Here is a 13,570-nt window from a genome sequence, read left to right on the forward strand (position 1 = left end):
CACAGGTAGACTTCAATCAAGTTGTAGAAACATCTCAAGGATGATCAATGGAAACAGGATGCACCTGAGCTCAATTTTGAGTCTTATAGCAAAGGGTCTGAATACTTATGAAAATGAGGTATTTCTGTTTTTTATTTTTTATAAATTAGAAAAAAAATCTAAAAACCTGTTTTCCCTTTGTCATTATGGGGTATTGTGATGTCATTATGGGGTATTGTGATGTCATTATGTTGTATTGTCTGTAGATTGATGAGGACATTTTTTTATTTAATCCATTTTAGAATAAGGCTGAACGTAACAAAATGTGGAAAGAGGGAAGGGGTCGGAATACTTTCCGAATGCACGTTTTTTCACGCTCAATAGTTTCCCATGTGTATCAAGAATGGTCCACCATCCAAAAGACATCCAGACAACTTGATACATCTGTGGGAAGCATTGGCGTCAACATGGGCCAGAATCCCTGTGGAACGCTTTCGACACCTTGTTAGATATTAGGAAGGTGTTTCTAAAGTTTGGTCAACTCAGTGTATTTTGGATGTCACATTTGATTACAAAGTTGACATTTTGTTCTGCCATTGTGATTTTCTGTTTTATTTTGTTCAGTTAATCTCAGCTATATTGTGTTTCTTCTCATCCAGGTTGTTCTCCAGTCTCAGTATCATCACCGAGCTAACCCACCCCGCCAACATGAGGTTTATGCAGTTCAGAGCTAAGGACTGGTACTCTCTGACTCTCTCTAAACTGGAGAAGGTAAGCCGTCACTGAATGTACACCAACTGTACTTCAAGGCCGAGTTTCAGTCCAAGGCGCGTTATAGAGAAACACACTTGACAGCTGACAATTAGCATTTAAAAGCAATATCCCCGACGTTTGCGGAGATTGCATTCATGCTGAAGATGTCAACTCAAGCGTCAATTAAAAGGCGCGTTGTCGACTGTTCAGTGTGCTGCTCTATAATACGCCTTGGATTGAATCCCAGCCCAAACTATGTAGATGTCTCTAGCTCTATAAATGCAAAGTTTACAACTAGTTATTCTTGTCTGCAGTAGCAAAGGCTATGGACCAGGTTTGGAGTCAGTTCCAGTTAAATTCCAGTCAATTGAGGAAGTAGACTGAAACTCAAATTCTCTTTAATGCTTTTCAATTAGAAAAATGTATACTTGGAATTTGGGTTACTTTCTGAATTGACTGGAATTGAAATGGAATTGACCACAACCCTGGTACGAAATATATACATTGAGTAGCCTTCAAAGGCTACTGACTACATTGAGTAGCCTTCAAAGGCTACTGACTACATTGAGTAGCCTTCAGAGGCTACTAACTATACATTGAGTAGTCTTCAAAGCAAAGGAAGAGAAGGTTAAACAATCATTATGTGAAGACTGGACAGTACATACAGTACAAGCATAGAATTTTTCCACGGGCCCTCTCAAACAACACCAGACGTTGGATCTTTTTTTATGAGAGAAATGATTATTCCCATTCATAGACACATGTGACATGTAACATTTTCAGGGGTAATATGACGGGTATTATGTTATGCGTAGGCATCCTTTCCTTAACAAGTATTCAATATAGTTCCTGTTGCGGTGCATCTTCCACCTCACATCAGTATCGACCACCGGGTGGCGCTCTCTCTCTTTCAAATATCCTAACCTCTGCTTGAGCACCCCCATTTGGTCCGTTCCAGTTGTAACACCTGAAAGACTTGATGATAATCAGGTTATACTGTACTGCAATAGACTGGTTTATTCAAGGAAAGGTTTACAGAACGCTGCCCTAACATCCCACTGGGCAAAAACTGGTTGAATAAAAGTTATTCCACTTTATCTCATCCAAATAATTCAATGTGATGACATTGAATCAACATGGAAAACTGATTGGATTTTACCCAACTTTGAACCTAAATTCAAAGACGGTGATTTTTTAAATTTAAATTCACGTTAGATGACAACTCAAGCAAAAGTCAATCATAACTAGATGTTGAACTGACGTCTGTGCCCAGTGGGATTAGTGTGTTGGTGTTTCTGTCCCCCTGTTACATGTCTATGGGAGCTAAAAGAGCTTTGTGATTCTTGCATGTGTTGGAAAGAGCTTTACAAATAAAATGTATTATTATTTATTATTATTATTTATTAGAAAGAGCGGGAGAAAGGCTCCAACCTGGCCTTCATGTTTCGCCTGCCGTTCGCTGCAGGGAGGGTCTTCAGTATCGGCATGCTGGACACTCTCCTCTACCAGGTAACCAGGCAGGATCCACCTGTTCTGTACAGCAGGACCCACCTGTTCTTTACAGCAGGACCCACCTGTTCTGTACAGCAGGACCCACCTGTTCTTTACAGCAGGACCCACCTGTTCTGTACAGCAGGACCCACCAGTTCTGTACAGCAGGACCCACCTGTTCTGTACAGCAGGACCCACCTGTTCTGTACAGCAGGACCCACCTGTTCTTTACAGCAGGACCCACCAGTTCTGTACAGCAGGACCCACCTGTTCTGTACAGCAGGACCCACCTGTTCTGTACAGCAGGACCCACCTGTTCTGTACAGCAGGACCCACCTGTTCTGTACAGCAGGACCCACCAGTTCTGTACAGCAGGACCCACCTGTTCTGTACAGCAGGACCCACCTGTTCTTTACAGCAGGACCCACCAGTTCTGTACAGCAGGACCCACCTGTTCTGTACAGCAGGACCCACCTGTTCTGTACAGCAGGACCCACCTGTTCTGTACAGCAGGACCCACCTGTTCTGTACAGCAGGACCCACCAGTTCTGTACAGCAGGACCCACCTGTTCTGTACAGCAGGACCCACCAGTTCTGTACAGCAGGACCCACCTGTTCTGTACAGCAGGACCCACCTGTTCTGTACAGCAGGACCCACCAGTTCTGTACAGCAGGACCCACCTGTTCTGTACAGCAGGACCCACCTGTTCTGTACAGCAGGACCCACCAGTTCTGTACAGCAGGACCCACCTGTTCTGTACAGCAGGACCCACCAGTTCTGTACAGCAGGACCCACCTGTTCTGTACAGCAGGACCCACCTGTTCTGTACAGCAGGACCCACCTGTTCTGTACAGCAGGACCCACCAGTTCTGTACAGCAGGACCCACCTGTTCTGTACAGCAGGACCCACCTGTTCTGTACAGCAGGACCCACCTGTTCTGTACAGCAGGACCCACCTGTTCTGTACAGCAGGACCCACCTGTTCTGTACAGCAGGACCCACCTGTTCTGTACTCCCAGATATTTTATGTTACATTATGCTACATTTATGTACATTTTAATGTGTAACATTCTTTTTACTGTCACAATGTGTTCATATGCATCCCAGTGTCCATATAATATAATGCTAGTCGAATTGGAATGTGTTGATTTCTGGATGACCAGGAATGACCCTTCTATGTACTGACTATGCACATGTCCTGTCCTGTCTGTCCTGTCTGCCATCCCAGTCGTTTGTCAAAGACTATATTATCTCCATCACCAGGCTGCTGCTGGGCCTGGACACCACCCCGGGCTCTGGCTTCCTCTGCTCTGTGAGTTATTCTCTGGGTGCATCTCAATGGTCAAAAGTGGTTTCCTCTCCACGTCTCAGACAGAAGGAGAGAAGACAAAGAGAGGAGGCGTCTTTAGACTATTGAGATTCACCCGTTGTACTGTACAGTAATCCTATGTGTGACAGCACAGCAGCTAAGGTCAGAAAATTAACTCAGTGCAGGCTTTACTTGCCTTTCCAAATCCTTACACTGACAGGTAAAAGTGACTCCACGGTCATTTAAAATCATTGTACAGTTGTTCCTCCTGTAGAGAAATGGAGTTTGAAATGACCTTTTAGATGCAGATCTCTGAGGAGGACCTTTGGATCCAGACGTATGGAAGGCTCTATCAGAAACTGTGTTCCACCGTCGGTGACATTCCCATTGGCATCTACAGGACCGAGTCCCAGACAGCAGATTCCTCTGAGGAGGTGCCCTCTAGACCGCAAGGCTGTTTTAACATTGTTGACATTCATTTGTTTGGCTGTGAAATCCCAATTTAGGTTATTTTTTGTTGTTGTGTTAATTACATATTACAGTGGCATTGATTATGCTGTCATTCTGTTGTTTGTTATGTATACATGTTTAGTCTGTATGCTTTCATGGTTATTTAAGCATGTTACAACACAGTAAGCAACATTAATGTCATTCATCTCTTTTCTTTTCATTTCCCATCATAAGCAATGCGAGCCATCCTCCCAAGTAAGTTCAGCCCTATTTGTGTGATTCCATGATTCCTATTTGTGTGATTCCATGATTCCTATTTGTGTGATTCCATGATTCCTATTTGTGTGATTCCATGATTCCTATTTGTGTGATTCCATGATTCCTATTTGTGTGATTCCATGATTCCTATTTGTGTGATTCCATGATTCGCAAAAAACAATAGATTTATTTTGCCTGACTGAATCAACTTTTTGTGCAGATGAGGTAGGTTTTCTTCCACTGTAATGTGTCTTGGTTAAATTGTGCTTGATAAACCACGTCGAGACTTGCAACTGGTGGTTATATCAGGAAGAAATCATTGTCAAACCAACTTCTACATTCTCTGGCCTCACTCTTGATCTTTCGCTTTGTTCTGGGTCGTTTCATTTGACCCTATTTGACTATAGACATACCATAGACTTCATTCATGTATATGGCATTGTGTTTTGACCATACTCAGTCACAGCTCTCGGTGTGCGTGGAGGACTTAGACGACCCCAAGGAGCAGAGTGACCGAGAACTCCCCCCTGTGGCCGGAGGGCTCCACCGCAGCTCCACCTCCAGTGACCCATCGGACGGGAAGGCTCCCCTGCTGAGGAGGAAAAGCGTGCAGTGGGCGCGGAAGCTGAGCTGGAGGGGGACTCGAGGGAACCAGCGGGGGGCTCAGAGGGGGGGCCAGCAGGGTCTGAGGGCCAGACGCTCAGAGAGACAGGAGCTGGACGAGCTGGTCAGCAACAGGATGAAAAGCCTTGGACTCTGGGCCACGGCTTGCGGTGAGAGACCGCACACATGGGGAGGGATGTTTTTGGGGAGATTGCGAGTTGTATTTCCAAGGCCTGGAACAAAATATGTTATGTGTTTGAAACATGACACTTAGTCTTTATGGATGGATGGACAGACAGACTAACAACGGAGATGAGTGTCATGTAATATACTATGTCAGCCTTTTGACAGACCAAAACAGACAATGGTGAATGCATACAATGCTATCCTTATTCATTTGGCCAAAGCCTGAAGCTATGCATTCATCAGTGTCCATTTATGTCTGTCAAAAGTTAATATCTTGTCAACTATTTTCCGGTCAGTTGCATACTCAAAAAGGCAGTACGTCTTTTGTCAGACAATCATCTCTAATGTCCATCATCTGTCAACAGACGACTTCCATTGAAAAACCATTTGCTCAAATCAGACATTTTCTGACACAATCTTTTATATTGCCGTAGCCTAAATCATTGGACGTTTCAACTCTGGCCTAACATTATTGTATTTCTCCAATTCCAGATGACATGAGTGAGAACCAGACTACTCACTCCCACACATACGTGTTGATCAACCCACCTCCTGACACCAGGCTGGAGCTCAATGACATAGTGTAAGTATGGCAGCACGTAGAAAAGTAGGGGCCTGAAGAAACAGTTGATGAGATGCAATAAAGTAGAAGCAATCAAGAAAGTTGCAAACTCCACATTACTACTCCATGTTAGTCCATGTTACTACTCCATATTACTCCACATTACTACTCCATGTTAGTCCATGTTACTACTCCATATTACTACTCCATGTTAGTCCATATTACTACTCCACATTACTACTCCATGTTAGTCCATGTTACTACTCCATATTACTACTCCATGTTAGTCCATATTACTACTCCACATTACTACTCCATGTTAGTCCATATTACTACTCCACATTACTACTCCATGTTAGTCCATGTTACTACTCCATATTACTCCATATTACTACTTCATATTACTACTCCATGTTACTCCATATTACTACTCCATGTTAGTCCATATTACTACTCCACATTACTACTCCATGTTAGTCCATGTTACTACTCCATATTACTACTCCATGTTAGTCCATGTTACTACTCCATATTACTACTCCATGTTAGTCCATGTTACTACTCCATATTACTACTCCATGTTAGTCCATGTTACTACTCCACATTACTACTCCATGTTAGTCCACATTACTACTCCATGTTAGTCCATATTACTACTCCATATTACTACTCCATGTTAGTCCATGTTACTACTCCATATTACTCCATATTACTACTTCATATTACTACGCCATGTTACTCAATATTACTACTCCATGTTACTCCATATTACTACTCCATGGCACTCCATATTACTACTCCATGTTACTACTCCATATTACTCCATATTACTACTCCATGTTACTCCATGATACTACTCCATATTACTACTCCATGTTACTCCATATCACTACTCCATGTTACTCCATGTTACTACTCCATATTACTCCATATCACTACTCCATGTTACTCCATGTTACTACTCCATATTACTCCATATTACTACTCCATGTTACTCCATATTACTACTCCATGTTACTCCATGTTACTACTCCATATTACTACTCCATGTTACTCCATATTACTACTCCATGTTACTCCATGTTACTACTTCATATTACTACTCCATGTTACTACTCCGTATTACTACTACGTATTTTTACTCTGTATTTTTACTCCATATTACTCCTCCATGTTACTACTCCATGTTACTACTCCATATTACTACTCCATGTTACTACTCCATAGTACTACTACGTATTTTTACTCCATATTACTCCTCCATGTTACTACTCCATGTTACTACTCCATAGTACTCCGTATTACTACTCTGTAGTACTCCATATTACTAATTCATATTACTACTCTGTAGTACTACTCCATATTACTCTATATTAGTACTCCATATTACTACTCCATATTCCTACTCCATATTACTACTCCATATTACTCTATATTAGTACTCCATATTACTACTCCATATTCCTACTCCATATTACTACTCCATATTCCTACTCCATATTACTACTCCATATTCCTACTCCATATTACTCCACATTTCTATTCCACATTACTACTCCACATTACTACTCCACATTACTACTCCACATTACTACTCCATGCTTACATTCACATATTATTTTGTGACTTAATACCCTATGTTTGGGCACACAGTATCTTTGTTAGTAATTGAAAAGATCAACCATTTAGAGTCTCAGAGGAGAGTTCATAATTTCACATCAAGAATAGATTGATTTAGAGGTTCTCCATCTTACAGGTATATCATCCGTTCAGATCCCCTGGGGTACGTCCCTAAGGCTGGTGACAGCAAGGAGAGTCTGGGAAGCAGCACATGTCTTGGGGAGCACACCAAGACAGAGACGCCTTTCTGATCCATACTTACACACAACATGCCTGTACTGTTTTGCTGGGGTTGGTTAAAGGGATAGTTCACTTTTTGCACCGCTAACTGATACAATCGGTTTCCACTAGCATTGCTACAATACCAAAAACATGAACTATCCCTTTAATGCCATAATTAGGTTTTACGTCCTACAGTTCACATTGCATTGTGAAAAGCATGTTGGGGGTTAGCAATCAGTATAATTTCAGAACGTATCACCCCATACTGTATCTGCTGTTCGACTGATACTGATGTTCTCTATCTCTCTCTTTCACAATGTGGCCTTTCCAGAGGATATACTCAATGTAGGAACTTAGGGGTTTTAAAGACACTACACGGGGTCTTTGTTTTCACATTTGGGGTGTGGGGTGTGGGGCAAATTTAACTGTTTAGGCACGCTCTGCAAAGTCCACCTCTGTTCTTAGTATGCAGTATACTCCATGTTATCATATGTACTGTCTATTTATTCATTTGTAGAATAATATGTCAATCATGAATTGTTACTATACTCATCTGTTGAATGTTTGTTGTCGTTAATATTGACTCTCATAAATTCTGTAATGTTTACTCTCATTATCTATGCACACTTTGAAAACAAATAGGGTTGCTTTTTGAGCTGGACATGGGCAAATATTTTCTTCCTTGGCTTATGAAGGGGCATTGCACTCAAACTATCTTTTGTGCTATTTTGTTTAATTAGTCCACTGTTGATACAGTCCCAAAATGTTTTGCATGTCAGTAGTCAAGTTGTCAAGATATTGGAATTTGAAGGAGAAAATTGTCTCCAGCCATTTTGGGACTGTATCAACATTGTCTCCAGCCATTTTGGGACTGTGTCAACATTGGACGAATAAAACAAATACCAAAAGATGCTGTAGTTTTTGAGTGCAATTCCCCTTTAAGTTTATTTAGGCCAGGATGTAATGCAAGGTACGTTTAGCACAGCACACTATAACAGACTTAAAGGTACTTTGCCATTATGCCGGCATGCCCAGTGTTTACTATGATGGCGATGGTACGTCAGGGAAAATGTGAACACCGGGGAAAATACATTTAAAAGGTGCATTGTCGGCTGTATAGGGCACCGTGCTATAACTCGCTTTGCATTGTATCCCGGCCTTAGTTTATGAATATATTTGACAGTGTCAGTGTACATTAATCAACATATTATTCATGAATTCTGTTTTTATCATGTTAGACAGTATGAATGAATTGATACGCGTCTTTTTACATTCAAAACACGGCGTTCAAATTAACAATAGCAAAAAAAACGACACATGGAAATAAGCTTCAAGTGTAAAGGCACCATCATTTTAACTATGTAGTTATTGATGACCATGCATGTATTGATCCGTTTGTTTCGGTTTGCAGAGCCTCTTTGATTTGATTTGATTGAATGATGTCACAACTACATTCCCATAAGGTATTGAGGTGTCATGTTTATACTAACCCATGATCCATATATGAGCTTATTGTACTTAACCCATTGTTTTCCCACTTGTTAAACAGTAATCTGAGTACTATATCCCAAGCAATATACAAAAATACGATATAGCGCTGCACAACCAAAGTGACCCTTTGGTTTAGCAGATAAAAGACTACCAACAAACAATGTAAGCATTAGACAGATTGAAACAAATGAAGAGCACTGAGTTCATGTTTCTGGGACTATGATGGATTGGAATGCTTATGGTGTGAGTACTGTTGTCAAATATTCATATTAAATATGATAAACTACCTCCAGGCTCTCAAGTAGTTATGCCCCCTGTTGTGTTTGATATCTCATAATATCCTAAATATACTGAACAAAAATATAAACGCAACATGCAACAATTTCTAAGATTTTACTGAGTTGTAGTTCATATAAGGAAATAAGTTAATTGAAATAAATTCCTAAAGGCCCTAATCTATGGATTTCACATGACTCAGCAGGGGCGCAGCCATGGGTGGGCCTGGGAGGGCATAGGCCCACCCACTGGGAAGCCAGGCCCAGCCAATCAGAATACGTTTTTCCCCACAAAAGGGCTTTATTACAGACAGAAATACTCCTCAGTTTCATCAGCTGTCTGGGTGGCTGGTCTCAGGACTGGCGTGATTACATGTGGTCTGCGGTTGTGAGACCGGTAGACGTACTGCCAAATTCTCTAAAACAACGCTTATGGTAGAGAAATTAACATTCAATTCTCTGGCAACAGCTCTGGTGGACATTCCTGCAGTCAGCATGCCAATTGCACACTCCCTCAAAACTTGAGACATCTGTGTCATTGTGTTGTGACAAAATTTCACATTTTAGAGTGGCCTTTTATTGTCCCCAGCACAAGGTACACCTGTGTAATGATCATGCTGTTTAATCAGCTTCTTGATATGCCACACCTGTCAGGTGGATGGATTATCTTGGCAAAGGAAAAATGCTCACTATCAGGGATGTAAATTCATTTTTGAGAGAAATAAGCTTTTTGTGCATATGCACAATTTCTGGTATCTTTTATTTCAGCTCATGAAACAAGAGACCAATATTTTACATGTTGTGTTTATATTTTTGTTCAGTATAGTTAGATTTGCTACGATGCTAATAGGTTATCATATTGTAGTATTATGACAGGAGACAGAAGTCATAATAGCAACTTTGTAGACCTACTTCTGAATACTGAGTGGTCGTTGTAGAAACACATGATAACTACAGCAATTAAATAACAAGGATTTCATGTCCTACAATTTCACCATCAGTAGACCTCATTGGTATGTCTCGCCTAGGGCGGCAGAACGGCCAGAACCGGACCTGGGCAATCCTGTCAGGTGCCTGTGCTTGGTGCTCAGAAGGCCTCAGAGTGTGTGTGTGTGTGTGTGTATACCCAGGCGGTTGTGTGTGTCTGTGCGTGCCCACACGCTTGTCGGTGTGTGTGTGGTGTTAGATAAAGGTGTGTGTGTGTGTGTGTGTGTGTGCGCATGCATGCTTGTTTATGTGTGTGTGGTGTTAGATAAAAGTGTGTGTTTATGTCTGTCTGTGTGTGTGTGTGTGTGTGTGTGTGTGTGTGTGTGTGTGTGTGTGTGTGTGTGTGTGTGTGTGTGTGTGTGTGTGTGTGTGTGTGTGTGTGTGTGTGTGTGTGTGGTGTTTGATAAATGCTTCAGAGCTCAGAGGAAGACAGCAGAACGTCCCTGAGGAAGGGTTCAGGTTAAGAGGAAGGGAGATGGCAGAGTGACGGCTTTACACTGACCCTTGAGAGAGCTATCTTAAGTAGTAGACTCTCACATTTATTAGACAGAAGGTACAGCTTGATAAAATGACTCCTATCCCAAACACTCAGACTGTATATGAAAGAGATCTGTATATGAAATTGATTTTTTACCTTTTTACATTGATAGAAGGAATAGCTATTTCAATAGTTATCATTGATTTCTGACTAACCAGATAATGGTATGTGATAATGCTTATGAAAATCAACCTGCAGATCAGAAAACTAGGAGACAGAAGCACTCCTTGACTTGTCTCATAGCCAAATCAAATCTTTGTATTTATCTTTTGCATCCTCCCTAGGCCCAATAGCATTCTATGTAATTCATTATCTAGAACACAAAGTAATTGTCCTGTGTTATGCTGTCTCAGAATGTTCGCCCCCATAGGGATTCACACAGCAACACACACCCAACATCTTCGTGTTGCTTTTCTTTTCGAGGGAGATTTAGAATTGTATCGAGAACTAGACACATAGCTGTTCTTTGATCTGCAGCCCTAGTCTACCTACCAACTCTCTCTCCATGGTGTATCCATGGCTGCTAGACCGTCTTAGTCTGAATTTAATCAAAGGGACGAGATCAGTGAAAATCATCATAAATAAATATTTGGGAAAGTACTCCGATGGTCTTAGATTTGGTTTGGATCAGTGCTGCTTCACTCTTTTACGTGTTCCTTTAATTCATTCATCATTTGAATCAAAACACGTCTCACCACTACCACTCATCTCATTCTATCACATCTTCAAAAATAAACAGCCTTGTTTAAAAAAAATAAAGGACAGGTTCTTATTGAAGAGCTGCTAAAATGCCTAGATGCCAGGAGACAGCAAGGGACACATCAGGTAGTGGCCTAGCAGGGAGCTTACAGTTACATAAAAAAAGCTGCTAATGTATTCTGCTGATATCGTTCACCGCTGAGGTGTCAACGCCTCTTCAAGTGTTAGTGTCCAGAGCCACAGCTGAGGTGTCAACGCCTCTTCAAGTGTTAGTGTCCAGAGCCACAGCAAACGATCCCTTAACTTCGTCTCAGTCGTTGGGGTCTCATAAAGAAAAAAGAAAAAAACTCGCCTAACATTTGAATATGCAAATGAACCACTTAATTGACCCTACGTTAAGCCCCGCCCCAGAATTTTGGACAACCAATTGCAGCCCTCCAATGGATTGCAAATGTCGTCGAGTCAGACACCTCAGACAAGCTCACATTTAAATCACATGAAAGCTATGGCAAAAAAACTGAAAGTTTTCTTTAAAAAATGTTTGTTTAAATGGCTAAATAATTTAACAGTGCACCAGGAGTACTTGCTACTGTGATTTCTGAAATGCAGAGCCTGTTCATGGAGTATTTTTCTAATCCGAAACTTTTGTTGCATTGTTTTCAAACTTGGCTAGCTCTGTCTCATTCACCACCAAACGTTGCTAACACTAGCTAGGTAGCCACTTAATACTATTTTTTTCTCGAAATGTATGTTAACTAGCTAAGTTAGTAATGTTATGAGTACAACTCCCATCGGCTGTCGACGTCAGGATACGATTTGAGAGCACTAGTGAGCTCAAAAGTGGTACAGCTTTGACTGCATGCTGACAGTGAATTCAGAGCCATTCAGTGACTAACTAACTTGCACTACAAATATAATTTTACCAGGCTCCCGTGAAGTAGCAATGACCCCAAGAGTTTCATGATTAGCAAGGGGTAGTCTCTGTGTTTTATTTTCTTGTGTATTAGAAACACAGTTTGAGATCATTGTGAAGGGATTTCGCCAGTGGTTGCAACAGTAAACCAAGGGTCAGTTGTAGCCATGGGAATCTTGTTAGGGGAGAGAAGAAGAGGAGTTGGGTAAACAAAATATTAAACAAAGGTTCAATTAAATGTTACATGAAAGTTAGATTAAAGGTTCAATTAAATGTTAAAGTTAAATTAAATGTGATATTAAATGTTAAATAGATGTTAAATAAAGGTTAAATAAAGGTTGAATTAAAGGTTAAATAAACATTTTATAAAAAATAAACTAAGTAAACATCAATGCCTTTGTGTTGATGGTGATGGACGTTTAGATCTGAGACTTTACCTGCCACGGTGACGGAGAGCGGGAGAGTAGGAGAAAGAGAGATCGAGAATGTTTAGATCTGAGACTCAAGGGCATTTCTTTACCTGCAAGGGTGAGAGAGAGGGCAGGAGAGACAGAGAGAGTGATAGAGAAGGAGAGAGAGAGAGAGAGAGACCATTTAGAGCTGAGACTCAAGTGCAGTTCTTTACCTGCAAATCAAATCAAAGTTTATTGGTCGGGTAAAAATCGAAAGTAAATGATATAGGATGAGCCATGACTAGAATACAGTATATACACTGAGTGTACAAAACATTAAGAACCTGTGGCCACGCAGTCATGGGTGAACATGGAGTAAGGGCTAAGTACGCACCAGCGTGGGACCCCCGTGTTGAAGGTCAGCAAGTGAGAGAAGGAGGGGGAAAGAGGGAGGGGAGAGAATTTAACTTGGTTAAGCTTCTCTAGATGACATACAATGTTTCCAGACACTACCCCACACATCCTGTCTCAGACCTTATCTCCCCCATTGCAGAAGGAGGGAGTGACTGGGCACAGACATTGTGGAGACAAGTAATTGGTTAATCATGCCATCACTTCACATGGTTTGCAGTAGGTAAAGACACATTCACATATGAAGACAAAATTCTCTCTCCTGTCCTCTTCTCTTTCTGATATTCTGCATAGCAACAGGGACATGTGATAGACAAGCCTGGCTTCTCCCCTCTCTGGGCCCCAGGTGACTGAGGCCCATATGAGGGAGGAAGTGCAACTGCAAACACCAGAGTCCGAAGGGATACATTCTAATAACAAGAGTTCAACA

General features: G+C 41.3%; 1 protein-coding gene across 1 annotated transcript in view; it reads left to right on the forward strand.

Moving 5' to 3' along the window:
* Positions 1–9,222, forward strand: part of LOC120019909 (potassium channel subfamily T member 2-like) — a 33,788-nt gene extending 24,566 nt beyond the window's left edge. The window contains exons 23-30 of the mRNA XM_038963319.1: positions 639–750; positions 2,140–2,241; positions 3,453–3,536; positions 3,836–3,967; positions 4,218–4,238; positions 4,702–5,014; positions 5,523–5,613; positions 7,349–9,222. Of these exons, the coding sequence (XP_038819247.1) occupies positions 639–750; positions 2,140–2,241; positions 3,453–3,536; positions 3,836–3,967; positions 4,218–4,238; positions 4,702–5,014; positions 5,523–5,613; positions 7,349–7,463 (970 nt within the window). The 3' untranslated portion in view covers positions 7,464–9,222. The remainder of the gene's footprint in view (positions 1–638; positions 751–2,139; positions 2,242–3,452; positions 3,537–3,835; positions 3,968–4,217; positions 4,239–4,701; positions 5,015–5,522; positions 5,614–7,348) is intronic.
* The last annotated feature ends 4,348 nt before the right edge of the window (positions 9,223–13,570 follow it).

Source organism: Salvelinus namaycush, chromosome 25, assembly GCF_016432855.1.
Source record: "Salvelinus namaycush isolate Seneca chromosome 25, SaNama_1.0, whole genome shotgun sequence".
NCBI classification, from domain to species: Eukaryota; Metazoa; Chordata; class Actinopteri; order Salmoniformes; family Salmonidae; genus Salvelinus; species Salvelinus namaycush.